This window comes from Cynocephalus volans, chromosome 12 (genome assembly GCF_027409185.1).
Source record: "Cynocephalus volans isolate mCynVol1 chromosome 12, mCynVol1.pri, whole genome shotgun sequence".
NCBI lineage: Eukaryota > Metazoa > Chordata > Mammalia > Dermoptera > Cynocephalidae > Cynocephalus > Cynocephalus volans.
This window is the reverse complement of record NC_084471.1, coordinates 22,735,753-22,762,732: the sequence shown is the minus strand read 5'-3', so window position 1 is coordinate 22,762,732 and position 26,980 is coordinate 22,735,753. Positions and strand designations below refer to the sequence as shown.

General features: G+C 37.0%; 1 protein-coding gene across 2 annotated transcripts in view; it reads left to right on the top strand.

The window, feature by feature from the left end:
* Positions 1 to 26,980, top strand: part of UTP20 (UTP20 small subunit processome component) — a 97,346-nt gene that overhangs the window by 1,627 nt on the left and 68,739 nt on the right. For both annotated transcript variants that reach the window (XM_063076343.1, XM_063076342.1), the window contains exons 3-19: positions 1,547 to 1,613; positions 1,729 to 1,861; positions 2,500 to 2,688; positions 4,456 to 4,537; positions 5,588 to 5,725; positions 6,184 to 6,339; positions 6,890 to 7,036; positions 7,253 to 7,387; positions 8,448 to 8,525; positions 10,659 to 10,837; positions 15,597 to 15,752; positions 15,879 to 15,967; positions 17,581 to 17,686; positions 20,955 to 21,105; positions 21,712 to 21,774; positions 22,903 to 23,061; positions 25,528 to 25,604. In XM_063076343.1, the coding sequence (XP_062932413.1) occupies positions 1,547 to 1,613; positions 1,729 to 1,861; positions 2,500 to 2,688; positions 4,456 to 4,537; positions 5,588 to 5,725; positions 6,184 to 6,339; positions 6,890 to 7,036; positions 7,253 to 7,387; positions 8,448 to 8,525; positions 10,659 to 10,837; positions 15,597 to 15,752; positions 15,879 to 15,967; positions 17,581 to 17,686; positions 20,955 to 21,105; positions 21,712 to 21,774; positions 22,903 to 23,061; positions 25,528 to 25,604 (2,105 nt within the window). The remainder of the gene's footprint in view (positions 1 to 1,546; positions 1,614 to 1,728; positions 1,862 to 2,499; positions 2,689 to 4,455; positions 4,538 to 5,587; positions 5,726 to 6,183; positions 6,340 to 6,889; positions 7,037 to 7,252; positions 7,388 to 8,447; positions 8,526 to 10,658; positions 10,838 to 15,596; positions 15,753 to 15,878; positions 15,968 to 17,580; positions 17,687 to 20,954; positions 21,106 to 21,711; positions 21,775 to 22,902; positions 23,062 to 25,527; positions 25,605 to 26,980) is intronic.

Here is a 26,980-nt window from a genome sequence, read left to right as displayed (position 1 = left end):
GCTTGTTGGTCTTGGTTCTCTTCATGGGCTCTTATTCTTTAGTAAGCTAGCCTAGCCTTCTTTTATGATGGCCGAATCCTTCCAAGAGAGTGAAAACAAGCTACAAGGCCTCATAAATCCTAGCTTTGGATGTCATGGGATTACTCCCATTGCATGTTGTTAGTCAAAGGAAGTTATAAGGACAAGCCAGATTCAAGGGATGAGGAAATAGACTCCATCTCTTGGTGGGAGGCGCTGCAGAGTCCCATTCTAAAAGGACTATGTAATAGTCTATCACCAATGGCTGACATGTGCAGGTCACTGTGCTAGGATAGAAATGACTTCTACATTTAGCTTTTAAACTGTAATGTGTATTTCCCTTCTACCTTAAGGGACACTGAGCAAAACTTAATGGGATTCTCTTTCTTCTCTCTATTCTGCCTGTTTATTTTATTTCATTTTTATTTTTTAAAGATTTCCAAAGCACAATTTAAGGATTTTTTTTTTTTTTTGAGATTGTAGAAGATTGGCCTGCTGTTTGTGTTTGTGCTTATCTGTTCGTTCTCTCTCTTTATTAATTCATATGCAGGGACATATACACACACACACAGTAATAATTTATTGGCTTTACCTTTCCAAGTACAAAGTAACATATACTCTGTAAACAAGCTAAACCACACAGTGGTGAACTTAGAAAAAGACTGTTATCTTACTTTTCCCACCCCTATTGCCAAGGAAACCAACACTGACAGTTCAATGTATGTGTATTCTTCCATACTTTTCTCTCTTGATCATACAAATATGTGCAAATATTTATAGAGGGTTTTTTGGTTTTGTTGTTTTGTGTTTTTTGTTTTTTTTAATTGGATCCTACCATACACTTCACTAACTTGCTTTTATCAATTTGAGGGCATATCATCAACATCCTTCTAGTTCAATGTAGATATAACTGTTTAGTAGACACATAATAAACCTTACTATGTATAGACCATAAGTTATTCCAACCATTTTCCTGCTGTTGGATATTTAGGCATTTTATGTTTCCCCTTCATCACAGTAAAATTGAATAAATATCTTTATACTTGTATGTTGGCAAATTTTATAAGAAATAATCTTCAAAAGTAGTATTGCTAGATCAAAGGAGATAGCTGTTTTTAATTTTAATACAAATGCCAAGTTACTTCCCCATAAGGCTATAGTAATTCATATTTCCAAAGGCAGAATAAAAGAACTGTAAAAAGTCAGCACATTTTTTTGTGCCTAAAATTATAAAACACAGAAAAAAAATGTTTCCTTAGTGTGACTATTATATTGGTTTTAGGGAATTATTTGCTGAAACCAAATCAACAAAACATTGTTTCTATAAATCACCCTTTGATATACTTCTCATTGCTTTTTAAGTGTGTTAGTTAATGCCCTTTAAAAAACAAACAAACAAAAACTAAAAGGAGTTTGTAAGCTCTTGACTATAATTATCTTATAATATTAATATGTCATTATTCTTATTTACTTTGGTTAACCGTTTTCTTGGAGTTATCTGATTAATGGATTGCTTTAATCTTGGCAGGAGGTCGAAACCTACTTTTTTGAGGGTCTGCTGAAATGGAGAGAATTGAACCTTACGGAACACTTTGGTATTTTTTATTTTGTTTCTGTTTTATTCACCTGTAATTTATACTTTATATGTTCCAAACAAATAAATAGTAGTATGATGGAAAAGCAGAACATATTCTTTTTTTTTCTACGCAGGGAAATTTTATAAAGAAGTTATTGACAAATGCCAATCATTCAATCAGTTGGTCTACCATCAAAACGAGATTGTTCAGAGTTTGAAGACTCACCTACAAATTAAGAACAGTTTTGCCTATCAACCCCTTTTGGAGTAAGTAGCATTTGTAAGAAAGCTAGACAGCGTTTATCTGAATTTTAAGAAAGGTCTTGGATCATAGTTGCATATGCCTTAGATTGGGTGTTTGTAATATTGGAACAAGAAGACTTATACCTCTTCTGTTAGATCAGAATATTAGGAAAAGGTGCGTTACCGTAAAGCAGGATCTTAGAAGAAGATATAATGGGGGGAAGAAGATATAACAACCACAATTATTTGAAGTTGATATGACAAGCAAACAGAAAGGACATTGTTGGGGGGGAGGGGGGGAGGGAGAAGGGAGGGAGGTTTTGGTGATGGGGAGCAATAATCAGCCACAATGTAAATCGACAAAATAAAATTTAAAAAAAAAAAAAAAAAAAAAAAAGCAGGATCTTAGGGGTACAATTTTGCATTTGTTATAAACTCTTAAAAGAACCTCATTTTTTTTTTGATGCTATATGAACAATTGACCACAACTTGTGATGGAGTGTGCCTTCCTGCCTGATTTCTTTGCTTAAGTCTTAAGATTTGATTTAGAAGTATTTTGGTTTAATTTTATGATCATAGGCCATCTACTATCATTAAATAGATTTGCAGCCTTTTTTTAAATATACATGTCTGATAATTGGTTTCTTCTTTTTTAAATCCAGTTTGGTTGTACAATTGGCACGAGATCTGCAAACAGATTTCTATCCACACTTTCAAGATTTTTTTCTGACTATCACCTCAATCCTGGAGACTCAGGACACAGAGTTATTAGAATGGGCTTTTACCTCACTGTCATATCTTTACAAGTACCTGTGGAGACTGATGGTGAAGGACATGTCCAATATATACAGGTGACTCTTTTCTTTAATATGCTTTTTAATTGCCTTTCCCTTTTTCTCTGGCTTCTGACTGAATCCAAACTACCTATCCAGGTCAGTGCCTAATTATTTCCTTATACAAAGTTGATTCTCCAGCCACAGTGGTCCACAAGGCTGCAGTACTGGCAATCCAGTCACTTTTTAAAAGTCCCACCTTCCACCACCGTATTGGAGTTAAATTCCAATGTGAACTTGGGGGGACATTCAAACCACAGTATTGGGGATTATAGTTGATTTGATATTATGACTTCAGTTGTTATAAAAGCTGTCATTTTTATGTCTCCTAAGTTAGGTCCCTCAGTTCTAAATTTATATGACTTCTTCAACAGCCTGGATTTTTTCACTTGAGTATTACTGAAACCAAACTTTATCTTCATATTCATTCATGTGTCAATAAATATGCCAGGCCCTGTTTGGTTGCCCATTATCTATCAGTGATATGAACATTCTTCCCGTTGCTGAGGCTTGGTGTCTTAGAGGTATTTTTGTCCCAGTTGCCTTTAGGAACTCCAAATCCTCTTGATTCTATTATTCAGGTACTCACTCAGTGAATATTTATCAAATACTGTCTGTGTCAGGCACTTAAGATACAATCACAAATAAAATAGATAAAAATCCCTCTTTTCACAAAGTTTGCATTTTAGGAAGCAGAGAACATCCTGAGCACGTGCCTGGCATGTTCAAGGAGCAGCAAGAAGTCCTGGGGGTGGAGCAGCATGTGTAGGGTGAGAGTAATTAAGCGATGCCAGAGAAGTATTAGTAAGGGAGTCAGATTGTAAAGGGTCTTGTGGACCACTATAAGGTCTTTGGCTCCATTGAGGGGACTCTCGAAATGTCTCCTGGTCCATACTATGTCATTTCCCTCTGCCACCAGCCTCTTTTTTGCCTCGTTAAGCCCAAGCTTGTATGACTTGAGCAGCTTTCTAATTAGATTACCAACCTCTTCTTTTTTCCTTTATTTTTTCCTGTATATTGCCGCCAAAATAGTCTTTTTGAAAATATTCATTTGTCATTCAGCCAATATTTATTAGTACTTGTTGTAAGCAAGGAGTTGTTAGGTACTGAGGATATGGCAAAAATAGGAGAGAAAAATTCCATGTCCTTCTATCATTAGAGAGACCGATTTAAACAATGTGATCATACAAGTAGTCATTTAGGTACAGTTGCATGGCCTTGAGCAAGTTGCTTATCTTTACTACCTCATTTTCATTATGTACAGAATGGGGATAATAGTAGTACCTATCCCATAAGAGTTGTTGGGCTGATGAAATGAAGTAAGTATTTACACAGATGTAAGCTAGAGCCCCTCTGCTTGGTGTTCAGAGCTACCCGCTTACTTGGGCAGCTTTATTCGCATCTGCCCTCCTTAACCCTATCATCCTTCCTCTTTTAGAGGGACCAGCCTTCTCCTTATCTATTGACCATGATCATTTCTGCCTGCTTTGTCTTTGCTCTCATTTTTATCCTAATTATATGCACTCCATGAGTTTCAGCTTTTCATGGGCTCTTTCCTGTAAGACAAGCCCTACTAGTCCTAGGATTCTTAACTTCTCTGGCCTTCATCTTCTGTTCCACATGTGGGTGTCTAGGTAATGGAATGAGATTTTAAACTTATTTTATACCTGCAGTGTATTCCTTGCTTACCTAGCACAATGTTGGATGTATCATTGACATGTAGTATATACATCCTTATTAAAATTCTATGATTAATTAAATATGTCTTATTTTTCTCATTTATAGCATGTACAGTACACTTCTGGCTCATAAAAAACTACATATACGAAATTTTGCTGCTGAAAGCTTTACTTTTTTGATGAGAAAGGTTAGTCTGATATTTTGTATGTTTATTGCTAGTTAACCATCAAGAATATGATGAATAAAAGCAGATATCATTTTTTCATGTGGTTTTTATGGACGAATTTTTTTATACATAAACAGAAACCTGTTTCTGTTTTGAATATATCTTACTGTAAGGTTTAGTCTTTGCTCACGAATTATTATTATTTTTATTTTATTGTAACATTTGATTGTGTGTATCTGTGGGTACAGAGTTGAATACCTGTGTGCAATATGTGGTACTCAAATCAGGATAATTAGTATATTCAACATTATAAAATGTCATCGTTTTTCATGGCCCTTTTACTAGTTCCTCCCTTACCCACCTCCCTGCCTTCCCACCTCTGGTAACCTCAGTTGTCTTCTTCTTTTGAAAGTTTGATGTATTATTGTGATTGTGGTATCATTCATTCTTTCTCTTTTTTTTTGTTTATTAGTTTATTTTTTTAGCCTCTGTTGTGAGTGAAGACATGTAGTATTTCTCTTTCTGTTTGCTCACTAATTAATGTGATATAACGTGGGTCACTCTTTGATTGTTATTTGGGTTTTTGGTAGCTTTCAGTGTATATATATCAAAAGTGCTATCTACTTCAAGTCAGCAAATACATGAACAGTGAGGTTAACGGGAATTATTGTAATAGATTCCTAGAAGGAACTGGCAACGTAGTGTCATTTGTATTTGTCTAAAATTTCCATAGTAAAACTTTAGAGGACTTTTGTAATAAGACAAAAACATTGGTATGAAATTTCTTTTATGCTCATTAAATACAAATACATGATTTACTTTAAAAGGTAGAATGTTGCCTTATATAGTTTTTCCTCGTACGTACCTTCCAATGAATTATTCACTCGTGTGTGACATTCCAAGTAAGAGGATGCTATGATAGTAGTTTGATATCATTACAAATGTCTTTTGCTTTCAGAATTTTTTCTTAAGTATATTTAAATATGAATATGGAGAATAACAAATAAGATTTTTTCATTTGGATATGTTTATGTTATAAATGTAATTTTCCATTTCCATTTTTCGTTTTAGGTCTCTGATAAAAATGCACTTTTCAATTTAATGTTTCTTGATCTTCATGAACATCCAGAAAAAGTAGAAGGAGTTGGACAATTGATCTTTGAAATGTGCAAAGGAGTTAGAAATATGTTTCACTCCTGTACAGGCCAGGTAAGTAACGGGGAGGAGTGCTTGGAGTCTGTTTGGAAGGATTAAACAGAAAGTAGAAAGGAATTAGGCAAGTGATATGGAGGGAGGATAGCCTAGAATAAATCGAAAGCACTAAATGGGGAGCAGTAGGGGACTTAATAGCAGTGGTTACCTGGTGTAGGCCATGGGTGATTAGATATTTTTACTTACAAAATCATTGCTGTCTTCATCCTGAATATTAGGAGGTAACATAAATTGATTATTGGGCAAAGGTGGGTGGGGAGGGGACAGTTATAAAATTTCCCATCCTAGTTTGGAAATTCCTTTTGGGACACATAGCTAACTTGATTATCAAAGTTGCCATATCCTTGATTATTCCAGATTTTTAAGGTAGTTAATATAATCAGGGTGGTAAATCACAGTTTACTGCTTAAAAATAAGGGTTTATATGTCAGTTTTAATGACTTGCATTCCCACAGGCCGTGAAACTAATTTTGCAAAAGCTAGGACCAGTTACTGAAACAGAAACTCAGCTACCATGGATTTTAGTTGGAGAAACACTGAAAAACATGGTCAAATCCACCGTGCAGTACATCTACAAGGAAAATTTTGGTGCATTTTTTGAATGTTTGCAAGTAAGTTCTAATTTTTAAGGATGGGTATGTAATAGGGAATCTAAGAGTTCATTGCTGTTGCTCTTGGTTTTGCAGGGCACTCCTGGAGATCATCTTTTGGCTATTTTCTTTATCCTTCTGTACACATGTTAAGCTTTACCTTCCCTCCACCCCTGTACTATTTTTATTTGATGTGATATCTTGAGATGTAGAACGTAGTGGTTAAGGAAGGTTCTGGAGCCAGACTTCCTCTGTTTGAATGTTGGCTTTATCACTTACTGCTGATGTGACTTTGGAAAGTTATTTGAAGTTTCTATTTCTCAGCCTTTTCAACTGATAAATGCGAGTAATAATATTCCTTACCTCAGGGTTGCCGTGAGGATGGTTGTAAAGAATTTGGAACAGTGCACTCAGTAAATGTTAGATGTTATTATCATTAGTGACTCCTGGTAAATGTGGTTTTTTCTCCCAAAGCAAAAGAAAGTGAAAAGTTGAACTGTGTCACACGATATTTTCATTATTGGATTTGATATTTTATAGTAATTCTCTCTGTTAAATTCTGTCTCTGCAGGAATCACTCCTGGATCTACGTACAAAAGTAACAAAAACTAACTGTTGTGAAAGTTCTGAACAGATAAAAAGGTTGTTAGAAGCATATCTGATACTCGTGAAACATGGAAATGGATCAAAGATAACCAAACCTACTGATGTCTGTAAAGTGAGTTTCCAGCTTAATATGCTTAAGAGTTTGTTTATTAAAAACTGATTGCGGGGTGGCCTTTTAGCTCAGTTGGTTAGAGCACAGCCTTCTAACATCAAGGTGAAGGGTTCAGATCCCCATAGTGGCCAGCTGCAATCCATCAATCAATCAATCAGTCAATCAATAAAAAAGCTGATTGCTAAGTATGCATTGTTTTTTCTTTTATTTTTACAGGTATTGTCTCAAATGATACAAATAGCCCGTCTCTCCACATCTTGCCAGGAGACCCTCTTGGGTGTAATTTCTGTTTTGATCTTAGGTGAAAATGTTCTCTTGCCAGAGACCCTCATCAAAGAAACCATAGAAAAAGTAATTTACTTCAACAATATTAATTAAGTAGTTAACTAGTTAATACTATGTTTGGCATTGAGCAAGCCTGCTGGGGAATACAAATGAAGTGTGACAAAGGCTCTGGCCTCAAGGAATTTATAATCTTGTTAAGGAGATGTGAATTGCATGCTGTAATGGAAATAAGCAAAATGAAGTGTGGCAAAAGCTAAGTCTATACAGCAAGTGTTTAATGAACATGTATAGCTTACCACGTGCTGGGTGTGGGCTAGGGTTTTCAGGGTGAACACTATGATGCCTGTGGTTTTTGATTGTTGTTTGGAAAGGGGGCCTGGGAGTGAGTAGTGATAATCTAGTGAACTAATCTATTGTAGATATATTGAGTTATAATTATTAATTCTGCTGGGGGGTTGAAGAATAAAGAAAGCTTTCGAAGGACTTCTATTTGGGATAGTCCTCGAAGGTTAAATAACAGCCTGCCAGTCAGAGAAAGGGCTAGAAAACACTAGGAAAGGGAGCAACAAAGACTTGTTCGTGTGAGTGTATGCAGACTGGGCACATGGACTTCTGAAGAAGTGGGATGTGATATTAGCAAAGCTCTGCTTGGCTTTGAAAAGTTAGGTTGAGTTTTATCCTGCAAGTAGTAGAAGGCCCAGAAAGAATTCCAAGCGGGGACGTGATTTGATGAGATTTGCCTTTTAGTGAGTTCAGAAGATGGATTGGAGGGAAGTGGGATTGGAAATAGATCAGTTAGGTTCTTCCTAGTTTCATGTAGTGCAGTAATACACCTTTTGGGAAGGTATAAGGTAATGCTACTTGCCCTTTTGTAATTCTCTGGAGCTGGGAAAGAATTGTTCAGCTCCTAGGCAGAGTCAAGTAATATAGTGAGTGCCCTCTCGCCTCTGTGTAAGTTCCTTTGGAGAAGAGCCAGCATTTGAACAGAATACGGATTGAAGTGTGCTCCCATTCCCTTACTCGAGCTGCTATGTTGTTTTGGGGGGTTTTTTTCTAGCTGCTTTTTGTGGGGAATGGGGAAAGTACTCTCTGTGTATGTACATTAATAGTTTTAACTTGTCTGCAGATTTTTGAAAGCAGGTTTGAAAGACGTTTAATTTTGGATTTTTCTGAAGTCATGTTTGCTATGAAGCAGTTTGAGCAGGTAAGCAAGATATTAAGTTTTGAGTATTTTTTTTTTAATCTGTCATGATAAAATAATCAAATTTGAAACCCTGTGATTTTTTTTGTTTTGTGTTTTGAGAGGATCAGAATAACTGCTTGACATTTTAGTCAATTTTTTTTTAAAGAAATTATACTCAGTTCTAGGTTACAGGTGAAACTTTATTCCATATGCTTAGGCATTTAAAATGATACCCAGTAGCCAACTTGTTTTTTAATAATACTTTAGGTAGTTACAGAACAATGTGGTAAAATTGAAAAACCAGTTTAGAGAACTTTTATGTGAATTTGAAGCATAGAAAATTGTTTCTGAAACAGTTTGCATTGGAGGAAGGTTGTGAATTCATTTCATAGCTACAAAATAGATACCTGGCATATATCCATTGCAGAGAGCAGTTTGAGAATATTTATAAAATAACAAGTGCATTTACCCTTCGACCCAGCAATCTCACTTCTGGAAATCTGTCCTACAGATTTACCTGCACACCTACAAAATGACATATTTATAAGGTTTTTCTTTGAAGTAAAAGACCGGAAACATCCCAAATTATCATCATTAGAGGACTAGTTAAATTTAATATGACACATCTATTCATTGTAATACTATGCAGCTATGAAAAAAGAATGAGAAAGATCTCTGTACTACTAATAAAATGTTTTAAGATATTTTAAGTGTAAAAAACCAAATTACAGAGTATATTGTATTCTACCTTTTGTATAATAAAAAAGAAAATTATCAATTTAAAAAAAAAATACCTGGCAGAATGAGGTAGAAATCTTTCTTGTTAAATCCTGAGTTTATTTTATCCCTTTTCCCTCACCATCAAACATTTGCCACTCCTTGTAACTTGTAACTACAGTATACTTCATGGAAACTTATCTCTGTATCTGTCTTCTCATCTTCCCTGTAGTCTTTAATAATACGTATTCTCGTAATATGTATTCTCATAATGTAGTAATATATGTTCTTTCATTTGTCTCAAAGAAACACCTATTTGTACAAGTCCTAGATCTTGTTTCTTTCTGCTCAGTAAGACTCTTTATCTTACTTTGGTTTTCTTAGCAAGTACATCTTTTCCTTCTCTCCTGTTCCCTTCAGTCTTTTTTAAAAAATATTATTTTTGTAGGAGTACTATATGTATGTAGTTTAAAAAGTCAAACAAGGCTAAAAGGCAGTCATTTATTCTCTACTTCCATCTTACTCACCAGCAACAATCACATCTAATGATTTTTAGCTATTTTTTTCTGGTATTTACTTTATATTTTTGAATCACCTGAATATACTGCTTTTCCTTGATTTGTTAGTTTTAGTCCTCATCTGCAGACTTCCTCCTCCTGTAATAGATGGGTTTTAGTTCTTTTATATTCCTCATCCTCCCAATAGAGTTATATCACAAATTTTGGTTAAATCCATATTGACCACAAGCTTAATCCTTATAAACGAGCAGTATTTTATCATTATATGTACTTTTTAAAAAACGTACTCTCTTATTTTTCCTGGAGTTTATAATAGCCTCATTCTTTAAAAACTGAAAATTGTTTTCTTTGAATAACTGGTCAATGAGTCTGTCTTCTAACAGTGTTATAAACGCCTTTCACATAGCAAACTTAGATAATTTATCAGCTCATTGGCAGCTCAATCTTTTTTTTTTTTTCTTTTTCTTGGAGACATTCTTCCCAGTTTCAGTCTGAATGGGTTGCTTTCTCAACCCACTGCACAGATGTTATACTAGGACTTCTTTTTGCGTCTCTTCTGTATCATGAGACCCATTTTTTTCTCTTGTTATAGTTCACTCTCTTATTTTGGTGGAATATATTTTCCAGAGGTTCCTGAGAGGGGTGAATGGAGGTCAGATTTTGAGATTTAGTACATCTGGAAATGTCTTTATTCTCTCCTCACACTAGTCTGGGCATAGAATTTTAGATTCTAAGTCATTTTCTCTCAGAGTTTTTAAGGCATTGCTATGTTGTCTTTAGCTTCCATTGTTCCTATGAGAGGGTTCATGATCTTTTTTTTTTTTTTTTCTCTCTCTCTGCAAGTACTGGAATCTTCTCTTTATTAGATATTCTGAAATTTATACCTGTTAATAAATCTGGTTTCCTTTCATTTTTTTAGCTTTTTCTACCAAGCTTTCTCTCATATGTTGACAATTGCTTCTTGATTGATGATGTTGTGGTCAAAGATGAAGCTCTGGCCATTCTGGCCAAGCTCATTCTCCACAAAGCAGCACCTCCCACTGCTGGCTCGATGGCAATTGAAAAGTACCCTCTGGTTTTCTCACAACAGACAGTGGGGTAAGTTCTAAGTCTATTCCCTGAAATATTGGTAAAATTACCCATTAAAATACAGTGCATCGAGAAGACTGTAAAAAGATGAAGCTGTATGTATAATAACTGGAAAGGTGTCCACGATAAATTGTTATGTAAGAAAAGCAGGTTGTAGAACTAACTATACACATAGCATGGTAGTATGATCCCATTTTGCAAAGTAAAAACAAAATACATATATAAGCATAGAAAAACATGTGGAAGGATACACAAACCTGTTAACTTTGTTTACACCAAGAGGGTGCTCAGGGAAAGAAAGAGGTGACTATTAAGTTTTGTAACCTTTTATTTTAAAATAATTGTACATTGGTGTGCAGTTGCAAGACACAGTACAGAGAGGTTTCGTATACCCTTCACCTAGTTTCCCCCATTGGTAACATCTTGCATAAGTATACCGCAGTACCACAACCAGAAAATTGACATTGGTATAATCCACCAATTTATTCAGATTTCATGAGTCTTACGTGCACTTATCTGAGTATGTATCCATATAGGTATGTATAGTTCTGTGCAGTTTAATCACGTGTATAGATCCGTAACCACCACCAGAGTGAGGATGCAGAAGTGCTCCATCACCACCAGGATCCCTAACCCCTGGCACCCACTAATCTCTTCTCCATTTTTATAATTTTGTCATTTCAATAATATATAAATGGATTTCTGCAGTATAACTTTTTTTTTTTTTTTGGTCATTTTTTCGTGACCGGCACTCAGCCAGTGAGTGCACCAGTCATTCTTATATAGGATCCGAACCCGTGGCGGGAGTGTTGCCGCGCTCCCAGCGCAGCACTCTACCAAGTGCGCCACGGGCTCGGCCCTGCAGTATAACTTTTAAGACTGGCTTTTTTTACTCAATATAATTCCCTTAAGATTCATCTAAGTTGTGTGTATCAATAGTCTATTCCTTTTTATTGCTGAGTAGTATTCCATGGAATGGATGTAGCATAATGTGTTTCCTCATTCACTTGTTGAAGTATATTTAGATCATTTCCAGCTTTTGGCTGTTATGAATAAAGCTGTTATGAATATTCATGTTTTCATTCTCTGGATTTAATACCCAAAAATGGAATTGCTGGGTTGTGTGTTAGGTACATGGTTAGTTTTATAAGAAGGGCCAAACATTTTTCCAGAGTGGCTGTGCCATTTTACATTCTTACCAGCAGTATATAAGTGATCAAATTTCTCTGTATCCTTGCTAGCTTTTGGTATTTATCACTATTTTTTTATTTGATAGGGGTGTAATGATATCTCATTGTAGTTTTAATTTGCATTTCCCTAGTGATTAATGATGTTGAAGCATCTTTTCATGTGCCATCTGTCTATCTTCTATTAGCAAAATATTTGTTTGTTTCTTTGGCCCATTTTCTAACTGAATTATTTGTTTCTTTACTGTTCAGTTTTGAGAATGTTTTATATGTTCTAGGTACAAGTCCTTTTGTCAGATAAGTGATTTGCAAATATTATTTCCTACTATATAGCTTATTCTTATTCTTTTAACAAAACTTTTTTGCAGAGCAAAGTTTTAAATTTTGAAGAAGTCCAATTTATTAAATTTTTCTTTTACGGATAATCCTTTTGGTATCAAGTCTTTGCCTAGCCCTAGGTCCCAAAGATTTTCTCCCGTTATTTTTTTTTCTAAAAGTTTTATTATTTTATGTTTTACACTTAAGTCCACGATTTGTTTTGAGTTAACTTTTGCATAAGATTTGATGTTTAGGTCAAGTTTTTCTCTTTTTTTTTCTGTGGATGTTCACTTTTTCTGGCAACATTTGTTAAAAAGGCTATTCTTCCTCATTAAGGTGCTTTTTGCACCTTTGTCAAAAGTCAGTTGGGCATATACGTGTGGGTCTACTTCTGGGTTCTCTGTTCTATTCCATTGATCTCTGTATCTGACCTCCACCAACACCACATTGTTTTATTACTATAGCTGTAAAATATGTCTTGAAATCTTTAAATAAAAATCCTCACTTTATTCTTTTTCAGAATTGTTTTAGCTATTCCTGGTCCTTTGTCTTTCTGTATAAATTTCAGAATAAGCTTGTCTATGGCTACAAAGAAAAACCTTGCTGAGATTTGTTAGGAATTGCATTTAACCTATTAGTCAGTTTGGGGAGAATTGGCATCTCCCCAAGTATACACAAACCACAGTATTAACTTTGTTTCTGTTAGGAGGTTGGTAAGGGGAGAAGAAGTGACATTCATTTTTGAATTATATACCTTTGCATGGTTTAAATTGTTAAAAGGGTCATGGATTACTTTCTTTAATTTCAATCAGAACAATATGTACCCTTTAGAAGTTTAAAAACAAAGTTTATTCACATATGCGAAAGGATTTATCGTACTGTTTTTCAAATAGTTAAGTAGGTAAGCTTCTAGAAATCGTAGATTAGGAAGTCAGTTCCCTTGTCATTCCTTGTTTTGTTGTTGTTGTTGTTATTTTTAGGGTTTTGAGAGGCCTGTATGAGGATCTGAACCCTTGACCTTAGTTAAACCTGTTGCATTTGCGGTTTGCTTTGAGGCAATAGGAATAGGGGGACATTCCTTGAGTTTTTGTTGATTACTCAGCTTTTAAGCTTCATGACATCCATTGCGGTGGGAGATGGTCTCTACAGTCATACAGCAAAGTTAGGTTTTGAGTTTGATGAGCTTGAGATTCTGGAGGAACCTATCTTCTTAACACCTATTTGTATCTACTGCCTACCTTAAAAGTAGTTTCTCTATCAAAATATGCCACCAGAATCCTGTTGGTTTTTTAACTTACTGAGCTGTGATTCCTGAGAACTAGATAATGATTAACTTCTGCAGAATTATTTCTTTGGAACTTTTTTCTTGATTTTGCACCAATCTCCAACAGGCACATGTCTTGCAAGTGGTCAGAATTCTAGGTTGTGTACAATGGGAGTGAGCTGCTTTGTTGGTTGGCTTCCCTGAAGTGGAGCCAAGGGACTGTCTGAGCCTGTCAGACCTTCTAACACGGTCATCGCAGTCTCAAATCCTCCTTAGAATGTGGCATGGTATAAATAAATAAATGTAGGTATGTTAAGGCAGATGCCACAACTTCTGTATTTCTTTCTGTGAGAAAACATCCCTCTGTCGTCACCCCCCTCTGCCCCCCGCAGAGATATGATAAGTGTGAATGGCCACCTTTGTCTTGATTCCTTCTGTGACGATTTTTAAATAATAGTTTGAATATTCTTAGTAACATTCCATCCACCCACTTCACAGGTTTGTTGTAAGAATAAAAAGAGATAATAAATGTGAAAAGACTCTTTAGAAGATAAATTTATTCTGCCATTTGGCAGATATTTATAGTGTCAGGCACTGGGTACAAAACAATGAATAAGAAAAAGTTCCTTTTGAGGGGGAGAAGGATGTGGTGTGGCAGATAAGCAAATAAGCAAAATGATTTTAGAAAGCGATAAAACAAAAATGAAAGAGGGGGTTGAGAGGGAGAGTGAATGGAGAGGTGACACTGCTTCTCTCTGGAGGGGGGACCTTTGAACTGATTGTACTGATGGAAGCATCCAGCCTTGTGAAGATCTGGGTGAGAGACTTTTCCAGGCAGAGGGAAGAGTTACTGCGAAGGCTCTGAGATAGGCATAGTATGTTTGAGGGACAGAAAGTCTCTGTGGGTGAAGAGCAGTGAGCAAGAAGGAGAGTAGGGCGAGAGGGGTAGGCGAGGGTCAGATCATGGAGGGCATTATAGGATGAGGTGAGGAGTATGGATTTATTGGAGAAGCTCATTGGCAGGTGTGGTAAAGCAGGGAAATGACATGGCAACTGACTCTTCTTTTTTTTAAGCATCTCACTATTTTGTGAGATTTTTGTAGATCGTTGAGTCATGGTTACTACTGAAAAGGCTATGTGTCAAGATGTGGTGACTTTAAGGAATTGACACTTAATTATCTGTCAGAATTTTCAAATACTCTGTCTTAATAAGTATGAAACAAAAGAGAATGTAACTTTGTGATACATTTTAAAGATAAAAAAGGGCACGGGAGTAAAAACCTGATATTCCACTTTTGCAAGCTAACCAAAATGAACATGGATGATAAAGTATAAAACAAATCATTTGACTTACTATTTCTATGACTTTTCTTTTGATTAGATCTCTTTCTTTCAAATAGGATTGAGGAATAGTACAAGAGCAAAACTCAACAGAGGCCAACAAGAACAGTACCAGAGTAACAGATACCCCAAACCAAATGCATGTCAGCAAAGGTCATTGAATAACCATACATCAGATTAAAGCGGCCGGGGAAAATTACTTCTATATCATAACCTTTTTAGTGGTATTTGTCAGCTTCCCCATGGTAACTTTGCACCATCATTCTACGTTTGTGAAGTAGTAAAATTCAGGTCAAAAAGGAAAGGGGGAATGAGGAAGTCGGTTCATTCCAGTGAACTACATCTTCAGTTCTCAAAAATATGCCCAGCAGCACAAAATTGAGAAATATTACCTAAACCTAGAAAAGACTTGGTTTAAGTTATGAAGCAAATTAAAATAGAAATTGAAAGACGTAGAGCCAATGGAATTGAAAAAGCCTCTCACTGCAAATCAGTAAATGACCCACATTTTTAAAATGCTTTATATTCAACCTCCACTGCCACAGGCTCCCCCAGGGCTCCACAATGGAAAGGAACCAATTTCATTTCAGACTTTACAGGGCATGAGGGATGACATTTTCTCCTGTTTTAAACGTTTATTTATCTTTTCATCCTTCAGATCATATAGAAAGCAGAAGATGACTCGATCCAAGAAAGGAAGGGAACAGTTTCCAGTGTTGGACCATCTCTTATCTGTAATTCAGTTACCCCCAAATAAAGATACCACTTACCTTTCACAGTCTTGGGCAGCACTTGTAGTGTTACCTCATATTAGGTAAGAAAATAAACTGTTTAATATTAATAGAGATGCTTGACATGCTGGTTAAAATATGTTTGCCATTCCTTGCCATTCTGTGAAAAAGCCATGAATGCCAGTTTGAACTTTTCTCCTTTTGGACAGACCCCTTGAGAAAGAGACAGTGATACCACTAGTCACATGCTTCACAGAGTCGCTCTTCATGACTGTTGACCAAGGGAGCTTTGGAAAAGGTCAGTTACAATCACCATTTGTTCTCTTCTCTTTCTTTTCTGTCACACCCAAAGTAACTTGTAAACACATGGAATACCAGAGAGTAGTACTAACATTGTGTCCTGGTGTAACCCCCTGTAAGATTGATCTGGGAAAACAGAGAAGATGAATGTGTTTCACTTGTACTCCATAATGTGGCGATGGGTCGGGGTGGCCTGAACATAAGGAAGGTCTATTATCAGAAGGATGCCATGGCATAGAAGACTGCCCAGTTTCGAGTCCCAGCCCGCTTCTTGTACCCCGTCTCCCACGCCCACCCTGCCTCTGGGATACACATTATGCTCCAAGCATTCCATTTGGTGACTGAGCAAGACACGTTCTTTTACAACCTTCTGGCTGCCCTTGCAAGTGTTCCGTCTGCCTGGAGACCTTCCTAGGTCTTTGTCATTCAGTGAACTCTTATTTATTTTTCAAAACTCAACTCAAGCACAACATCTCTAGGGAGGCCTTCATGCCTCTTCCAGGCATAGTTAGGCTGCCCTGCCCAAAATGCCATTTCCTATTGCATGTCTCCCCCACTGACCTGAGAACAGTAATTTAAAAGTAGGCAAGGACAATGTTTTTTGCTAATACGTGTATAGTGGTCATTCATTTACTTAAATATTAATGTGCTACATTCTGTGTTAGATATTAACCTGATATATTAGAGAATAAAGTAGACTTGCCACATCTCAGGTGCTCAGTGGCCGCATGTGGCTAGTGGCTGCCATGTTGGATTGTGGCTACATATTGGCTCAAGTATTTTTACCACTGCAGAAAGTTCAATTGGACAGCACTGGTCTAGAGTCTAGAGCAGGGACTGGCAAAACCTTACTGTAAAGAACCAGAGAGTAAATATTTTATGTTAACTGGGCCACAGTCCATCTTTCTTTTTTTATTCTTTGTTTTTTTTTTTTCTAAACTCTTTAAAAATGTAAAAAACATTGTTGGCTTGCAGGCTATGTAAAAACAGGCTGCCTACCAGATCTGACTCATGGGCCATAGTTTGTAGACCCCTAGACTAGAAATTAAATGAGTATTAAATTAATATCATTAATTGAATATATTTGGGTAGTTGCCACCGGATATATGACTTCTTATAAATTGGAGAAATGAAATCAACACGAGTTGATTTTATTAGTTGAAATTCTTAGCTTTTGAAAAGTGCAGGTCTACTCTGCTCAAAAGTTCTACTTTTGGTTTTGCCAGTGGGTGGAGCCATTATATTTTGTCCTCATCTCGCTTAATGGAACATAAGTTTTTATTCTCTACTTCTGAGTATACATTGAGAAAGATAGGGCTGGTCGATTAGCTCAGTTGGTTAGAGCACGGTGTTGTAACACCAAGGTCAAGGGTTCAGATCCCCATACTGGCCAGCTGCCAAAAAAAAAAGAGAGAGATAAAATATAATACTTGGAAACTTCTTTTTCTGTTTCTTTCTGTTATAGTCAGACATTTGACAGATAATTCTTTAGAAGGCACAAATTCACTTTAAGAACTTTCTATAAGTAGCAGTGTTAAATAAATGAGATGTTTGATAGTTATTATGTCAAAGAAATAAGGAATGTGGTTTCTCCTGTTTTTCTTCCCTTAGGAAACTTATTTGTTCTTTGCCAAGCTGTAAGTACTCTGCTAAGTTTGGAAGAATCTTCTGAACTTCTTCATTTGGTTCCTGTGGAGCGTGTAAAGAATTTAGTATTGTAAGTAAACATATCTTTCTTTTGGCTTAATGATGAATAAAATATAAAAGCTTCTATTTTTGTGAAAGTAAAAGTCATTTTGATCTATTTTATACCTGAGTTGCATTCACATAGTGAAATTTAATATTGATTTAGATCCCTTAATTAAATACATTTTTTGATACAATCTTTAAATACAGATTCTTTATAAAGGGGTATTTTATCATGTGTGTTGATTAGTCTTGTAAAGTTTAAAGGGTTTATATTGCCAACTATTCCCAATCATAACGTTGCATGTTGTTGACCTTTCATAACTTCTTTAGTGGTTCCAACATACACATTCCCAACACTTTCATATTCTGCCTCAGCGTGACATGATCAGCATTTCAGAAAACATTCCTGTGGTCTTTTTTGCTACATACTAAAACAGTCCAGTTTTTTGATTTGTTTATTTTGTTTTTCTTTCTTTGTTTTTTAAGTTTAGTTTAGCCAGCTGCTGATTTTGGTAGTAGGACAGGGCCATTGTTGGGGAGCCAATAATGTACTCTTTGTAAAGGTAAGGCCTTTTGAAAACCTGGGAAGTCATTTACTTCTTTTTCTGGAAAAGCTGATTTTCTCATTTACTTTATTCAGTAAATATTTATTTGCTTTTCTCATGTACCAGGCCCTATTCTAGGCGCTGGGAAACATAGTGAATGAAACAGACGAAACTTCCCGCCTTCGTGGAGCTTACATTCTAGCAAGAAGAGATACTAGCAGAATGAATAAGTGAAATATATAGCATGTTACAAGGTGCTGAGTGGTATGTAGAGTAACAGCTGGATCAGGACAGGGAAAAGGCAGAGGCTAGGGACCGTAGCAGATTTACATAGGGAAGGCCTCACCAAGAAGGAGACATTTGAGCAGACACCTTAAAGCAGTGAGGACGTACACCATGAGGATATCTGTGCTGTAGAGTTCTCCCTGGGTTCCAGACCTGGGGATCTCGGGGGTGGGTTCCTGGCTTGAGCAGCAAGGAGGCCATAGTGGCTGACGGGGCAAGGGAGTAGGCAGTAGGAGAGTAGGACATAGAGGTGGAGGTGGCAGACTGTATGGCTGTCAGGCACTTGTAGGGCCTTGGCTTTCACTCTGAGTGAAAGGGGAGACCGTGGGAGGGTTTTTAGCAGGGGAGTGACTTAGGCCTAAACAGGATCACTCTGGCTGCCATGTTGAGAAGAGACTGTAGGGGGTAATAAAGCAGACCAGTTAGGAGACTTACGGCAATAATCCAGAATCTCCTTACATTTCCAAATCTGGGCAAAGTTGGCATTTCTTTGATTTAAATGAACTTCCTTCAGGGAAGAGTATTTCTTTGACATCACCATATCTACCATATTATGTATTCCCTTTTTTGTGACCATTCTGTTTAAACTTTTCACTTTAGTCTTTGGTATAAATTGTACAATTGTAGGTGGCTGTCGAGGTTTGAAACAAAAGACACACATAGCACGGAGTGGGGTCGGCCAGGTAGCTCTTAGCCTCAGAGGTCCAGAGATCTCTAACAGCAGTGGATCTGTTTTTGAGGGTGGAAGTATGAACTTCCAGTGTAGTTGCATGACTGTACTCAGTGCACTGGCTAAGCGCTAGGTTTCACAGCCAAGACAGCCTAGATTTGAGTCTTACCTTCACCACCTACTAGCTTTGTAGCTTTGGGTAAGTTTGTTAACCTCAACTTCATTATCTCTCCAAAGGAAACAGTAAAAAAAAAAAAAAAAAGAAAAACAACAAAAAAGGAAGGGATAGTAGTACTTACCTGGTGGAGATTAAATTGTACAATGCATATGGTAATAGTAATTTTTAATAATTGCGTTTATTGTGTCCTTGTTATGTGCCAGTCCCTGTTCTGAATACTTTCTGTACATTATTTAATATTATCCTGACAATAACTCCATGAGATGTAGGTACCATTATCATTACAGACAGGAAACTAAAGTGTCAAAATGAAACCCAGGTCTACACCACCATCTCTTGTCTGGATTATTGCATTAGCCTCCTAATGAGTGTCCTTGCCTCCACCCTGGCCTGCTGCTCTCTATTCCATACCCAGCACTGGAAAGATTCTTTTAGGTGTAACACAGATCCCGCCCTCCTTTGCTCACAACTCTCTGGTACAGTGCTTCTCAACTGGGGGCAGTTCTGGAGATCTTTTTGGTTGTCACGCTGGGGGAGGGGAGCACTGTTCCTGGCAGCTGGTGGGCAGAGGCTGGGGATGCTGCCAAGCAGCCTGTAGTGCACAGGGCAGCCCACAGCAAAGAGTTATCTGGCCCAGACTGTCGGCAGTGGCACTGCTGAGAAACCTTGCTGTGGTGGTATTCCATCTCACTCAGTACAAAATCCAAAGTCCTTGTGTTCCTCAGGGCTTCTTCAGCCGCTCTTCCTTGTTAACTCAGTTCCAGCCACACTGGCCTCTTTGGTGTTCTACAGACAAGCACACGTCAGACCGGGACTTGGCATCGCTGTTACCTCCGCCCGGATGCTTTCCTTCCAGATATCCTTTGAGCCGCTTCTTCAGCTCCTTCGGGCTCTGCTTTCCGTGGCCGCCCCTTATCCGTTGGCGCTCCACTGTGCAGGTCATCCTCTCCCCTCCACCCCACACGCCTGTCTCTCTCCAGCCTCCTTCCCTGATCTTCTTTTCTCCGCGGCTCTCATCACTCTCATGCTAGTTTATCTGTTTATCGGCTACCTTCTACCAGGATGTGAGTTCCAGAAAGATAGGGACTTTGTCTTTTGTTTACTGCTATATTCTCAGTGCCTAGAAAAGTCACTGGCACACAGTGGGCGCTCAGTAAATATTTGTAATGAGGATGGCACCAAGAGGTTAAGCAGTTTGCCCAGGGTTACACTGCCGATGAGTGCTAGGACTGGGTTCACACTGGGCTGCTGTACCCCAGAGCCCGTGTGCTAGATCACTCGACTGCTCCCCTCTCTAGCTCGGCGCCTGGCACGTGGCGAACAGTAAATATTATCTGTTTTCCTTTTACAGCTGTGTGGATTGAAGAGGCAGTATTGGGTTTGTAGTCAGGTAGCGTATTCTAATCCCAACTCTGCCTCCAGCCGGCTGTGTGTCTTTGAGCACTCCTCTCACCGTTGCTGGGCCTCAGACTCGTCGTCATAAAATGATGCTAAATGTCCATGTAGAACTTTTACATATCACCCTTTACGCTTCCTTCATCAGTGACAATTTTCAGTATATTATAGTCTAAATGCTCCAGTGTGATCCGGTTTGGGTCTAATAAGTATCTTGTTGCAGAATGTTTCCTTTGGAGCCATCTGTGTTGCTGTTGGCTGATCTCTATTATCAGAGATTATCCTTATGTGGCTGCAAAGGGCCACTTTCTGAGGAAGCTTTAATGGAATTATTTCCCAAGTTACAAGCAAACATTTCAACTGGTGTATCTAAGGTAATAAATACTGTTTTGTGATGTGTTTTCAGTCTCTCTTCTTTATATGTACTGGCGGTGGTTGTCAGAGCTCCTTAATCAGAAAATGCTGCTTTGGGATGATTTCTGTTTAAAGCACTGATTCCTAAAGATTGTTTTACAAACTGATTGCAGCAGAGAGATTAATAAAAATACAAAGTCTGGGTCCCCACCCTCAAAGGGCTAGGTAGAAATGAAAACTCGATGTAATTTCTTAAAGCTTTCTAGGTGACTCCCCTGCTCATTTAAGTGAGTATAAATACCTGAAAACTTTACTTATGAATAAAAATCACTAATTTCAATTGAACTGGAAGCTTAATCAGCTTATAGAGATGCTTATAGTATCTTAGTTCAGGGAAACAACCTGGTTTTATGGGCAGCCTTATCTTTCCAGTCTAGTCCTATTAATTTTTCCATGTACTATCTGAATAAGGTGTTGGTTGAATATGAAATAAGGGATGGACAACATGTATTACTCTGGTCAAATGGTATTTTTCTTAATTCTATAAAACTTAAGTTTCTCTGACCACAAATAATTTCCTATGGTTAAACGTTAAGAGTTTGAAACTTGGCTTTTACTTTCTCTAGATTCGGCTGTTGACAATAAGGATCCTAAATCATTTTGATATTCGGCTTCCAGAATTGATGGAGGTATTTTAATTGTTCAAATGGATATTTTTTAAAAATATGTAATGTAATTCTTACTCCCACCTACTAATAAGGCCACCACTGACAATCCACAGTTAGTCGGAGAATGTTCCTTCAGACTCTTTGTATACACATATGTAATTTAAACAAAGGTATTGTATTAGTCCATTTTGTGTTGCTATGACAGAATACCTGGAACTGGGTGATTTATAAAGAGAAACGACATTTATTGCTTGTAGTTTCTGAGGCTGGGAAGTTCAAAGTCCATCTGGTGGTGGCAGAAGTGACTCAGGGGTCTCACATTGCAAGATGGTGGGAGCAGAGAGAGCAGAAAGAGAGAGACAGACTCTCCTGTCCTTTTAAAGCCCTCAGAACCATGCCCCTGACCACCGTTTTTAATCCATTCACTACAGCATGGTCCTACAATCCAATCACCCCTTCAGGGCTCCATAATAATTTCAGTTACCAGAATAGGATTTCCCACCCTCTTAACAGTCACAGTGGGGGCTAAGTTTCTAATGCATAAAACTTGGGGGACACAATTCACACTTCAGTGAGTTTTGGGGGACACGATTCACTCCACTGCAGGTATCATGGGGGTTTTACATTAGTACCTCTAGTTCTATGTCATTTCTTTTGAAGTTTGAATAGTACTCCAGAGTTTAAAATATCTCATTTAGGCAATTCCCTGTAGATGGATAATTAGTTGGATTGTTTGTAGTTTTTCAGCATTTCAAATAATATAGCAATGAACATCCATCCTTACACAGATATCTTTATGTAGGGAAATATTCCCATAATGTAAATTTTTAGAAGTAGAATTGTATAGTGGAAATATATATATATATTTTTTTTTTCTTTATTTTATCAGGTGTTGTCAATCAGTTTGAGTCATTTTGAGAATGACTTTCCTGTTTTTTGTCATTTCTGTGCTAACTATTAAATCTGAATTATCCGAGAAATCAATGGTGTGAAGAAAAACAAATCATTTACCAAAATAAGTATTGCTTATTTTATTTAAAACAGTAACATATTCCACTTTTTCTTTTTTTAGATCTTCACTCACATTTAATATTCTTTTTGGAAAATCCCAATACTGACCTGCCTCCTTGGCTTTCTCTGCTTGTTCAGGATGATGGGCTCACAGAGCGGCAGTCTGCCTTTGCCGTGTTACGCCAGGCGGAGCTTGTTGCAGCAACTGTGAACGATTACAGAGAGAAGCTTCTTCATTTGAGAAAACTAAGGCATGATGTGGTGCAGACTGCAGTCCCTGATGGGCCATTACAGGAGGTAAAAATAGTGTCCTTTTTATTTTTTTTTTAAATTTATGCTTTAAATCCTATTTTAGGAAGCATACCAAGTAGTCACCAAAGAAAAAAGTAATGATAATTAAAAAAAAAAAAAAAAAAACAAGGTATATCCCCAGTTCTCTTAGCTGCTTTGAATTAAATAGTTCTGCCAGCATTTTAAGTAGTAGAAATAATTTTGTGTCCTCTCTTCTGAAGATTTGGAAGTGGGCAGCAGTTGTGACCAGTTCTCATTCAGTTTTATTAATGCTTTTCCTAGTGGATCAGGGAAGTGACTGCTTTAGCAGTTTGTTTCACTTAGGGTCTCTCTTGGTGTTTCTTATCATTCAGTTGCAAGATGTAGCACATGAGCATTTGAAAGTGTAATACTTCACTTTTAGTAGTTCTCTAACTGTATCAGCCTTAGACCCTAAGAAATTGGATAATTTTGCAAATAATCCTTTATCAAAAAACATATCTTGTAAACCAGTTTCAAAATACAAATTCTGTCTTTCAAAAAAAAGCTTTAAAGGGTAGGGTATAAATGATTGTGGTCTGGGGAGTAGGTTGCAGAAATGTGTTAAGTGAGGAAACAGAACTGACTCTTCTGATTGCTAGCATCATCACACAGCAGTTTAGGTAGAGTGGTCAAGACTGCCAAGGTCAAGGCCTGGCACTGCCACTTACTGAACCCAGAATTCTCTGTGACTAGATTTCCTTTTCTGTGAGATGGGGAAAATAATAGTCCCTAACTTGCTGGGTAACTCTGGGAATTACACAAGATAAATGTAAAATGCTAAAACAATACCTGGCACCTATAAGCACTCACTCAATGGTAGCGATGATGATGATGATGATGATGATGATGATGATGATTAAGATTAAAATTAATTTTTGTGACGCAAAAACCCAGCCCCTATCTTCAAAGAGATCACAGTCTCAAGGACAAGATGGACTAGAAGGCATACCATTGCTCTGCAGTGGGGCATGTTCTATGAGGAATGCATAAGAGAGTGTACAGGAAGGATTTCTGAAAGGGCTGATGTTTGGATGATGATTGTTCAAAGCGATGCAGACCATTCCTATTCATTGCCTTTCTGTTTTGCTGCTTGAGAGTGACTTCCTCAGTGAAGCCTCTCCTGCCTCTTCCCCACTGTACTTAGTTGTTTACCTGCCTATTCGTCCCTACTAGGCTATCCATCTCTTGAAGGCAAACTTAAAATATAAAAGTCCAGGCTGGTCTTGCCGACATCTTACATTTGCACAGTGCTTTGTGGTTTACAGAATGATATGCCCATTTTATAGATATGGAACTTGAGGCTCAAGGATGTTACAGTGATTCGCTCAAGGTTATGTAGTAGTAAACGTTTTAGAATTGGAACTTTGATCCATATTGTCTGACTCTGAGTCTAGTGCTTGAAACGATATAATTCTATATTATTACCAGAGATGGAAGATCAACTTATATGTCAATTACCAACTGATCATAGTTAAAATTCCTTGTGTGCCCTGCACATAAAATGAGTATTAGGTGTTCTTTGTACCCCTTTGTATGGGTATACTTATGTCTCTCTCAGAGCCTTAGGTATACTGGTGATCATGCTGTAAAAATATTATTCATAGTCATTTCAACAACATTTGAAATGCCAGTATTCCGTAACTAATATTAGTTGTACAGGAAGTAAAGACGGCCAGTCTTTATATGGAGAGAGTTAAGGTGGTATATACTGTGTAGAACTGGGAATCATGCAGAGGGCTTGCTTGCTCTTACTTGTAGGCTGTCACCTTGACCCCTGTGCCTTAGTTTCCTTATCTGTAAAGGGACCATATTTTGTAGGATGGTCTCTATTTCCTGCCCCAGCAGCCTATGGTTTCTATTTAGAAGATGTTACAATAGGAATGAATTTACTACTCAGTACTCTGTGTTCTGAATTCAGCCATTCAGTAAGCCTTTACTATGTTTTGGACATCAAACTAGGTGCTAGGGATACAAAGACAATCAAGATCATAACTCCTGTAAAGTACAGTTTGGAGAACTTGGGTATCTGCTTGCAAAGCCTTAGCTGTCATTCACAGCATGCTTTCTTGGATTCTTTGGCATTGGTGCTTTTCTGATTGCTTTCAAGTTTTGTCATATAAGGTGATGGCAACATTTGTTAGAATATACTTTAATCATTGGTCAAATTTGTTTATTCAAATGTATCCTTTATGTGTGAACATCTGGAGTGAGTTTGAGCACTGTGTTTGCTGTACTGATTCTTTGTTAAATAGCGAGCAACATTTTGGGGAGAGCGGGAAAATTGTTATACACTGAATTTTGGATTGATGCCTACAACTTTTTTCTTAATGCACAAGCTCGTTTCTAAATCTTAGGTTGTCCAGGTTAGGATGTTAGCATTTTGGTGCTTCTGTGCTGCTTTTCTATGATATTTCATTACCTATTTACTAACCTAGTCTCCTGTAATTACAGGTGCCACTTCGTTATTTGTTAGGCATGTTATATGTTAACTTCAGTGCTCTCTGGGATCCTGTTATTGAACTCATAAGGTAAGCATAGGTTAAATGGATGAAGCTGTTATGCTTTCACAACTGCAGAATGATAGAGCAAGGATTGTACTCCTTCTAGGTGTGATTTAAATGAATGGGTGTGTACAGTATTTATAGCTACCTTAAATCCTTTGTGGGACAATTATTCTCTGTGATGCCAAGTCTTTCAAGAGTTCAGATGTTATATGTATGTTTCTCTGTGCATTAAAATAACTTTGGAGGACTTTTTATTTTATGTGATACTTCTGTGTTATTGAAAATTTTTATAGTAAGAAGATATAATAGTTGCATAATTTTATTTACATATATTGAGTAATTGAGTCATACTTTAATTTAAAAATAAGGACTTTCAAAACCTTTGCTATCTAGTATCCACAATCCCTTTAGCTCTAAATAGGACCTTAATAATTGCATAGAAAATACATATGTTGTGACTTATGTGTAGAAATCTGTCCTTTTACAGACATTTGTGTTCAGATGGTCTACTCTGGCTCCTTGTCAGATTGGAAATATGTCATGTGTAGCCTTTCAAAACCCCAACTATTACTTCTTATTTGATAGAAGCAGAATAAACAAATCCTTTTCCAGTTTGTAACCAATTTGTCTGCCTTTTACTGCCTTTCAAAGCCATCAAACCAATATTCTGAAAACAAGTGTCTCTAACTAACATCAACTTCATTTTGTTTAGTGCACTTTCAGAAGACGGAAGAATCTGACTTGTGTGTTACCAATAACCCACTGTCAAAAATATTGGTTCTTCAGTTACTGAAGGCCTTTAGTGATTCTACACAATGGCTGGGCTATCTTCCTGTTGGGTACATCTTCTGTTTAGAAAGATGGAAATGACAAACCTATTGGTCTGTTTTCCATGTATAGTTCACACATATATAGTTCATGTCTTGCATAAGTTTTATGCATAAAATATGCATAAGTAAAGTTCATGCATATTTTAGAAAATTAATGAAAGAAAGAATATAGAAAATTCAAGAATATTGTTGCTAAGCTAAACACTTTATATGATTCATTGAATGTCTCTTTTTTAAGTTCTGAGAAGTATATTTCATGTAGTTAGTGAATTTATTTGGCTTTTGTGTTAACAAGTGTATTTGAATTTGGCGGAGGAAAATTAATTATTTTTAAGTTAGCTTTGAATAAATTGATTTTTCTGTCCAAAGAGAGGCCTCCTCCTTTCCTGAACGGGTCATACATCATACCCCATTCTCATTATTGTGCCTTTAAAAATAGTCTTACAAGGCTCTACTTACATTTTTAGAAATGTCCTTTAGTGCTTTATGATTATGAGAATAATTTGTGCTCAGTGCAGGCATTTTGAAAAATATAGAAAAGTGCAAAAGTTGTTTGTAACCCCATAATGA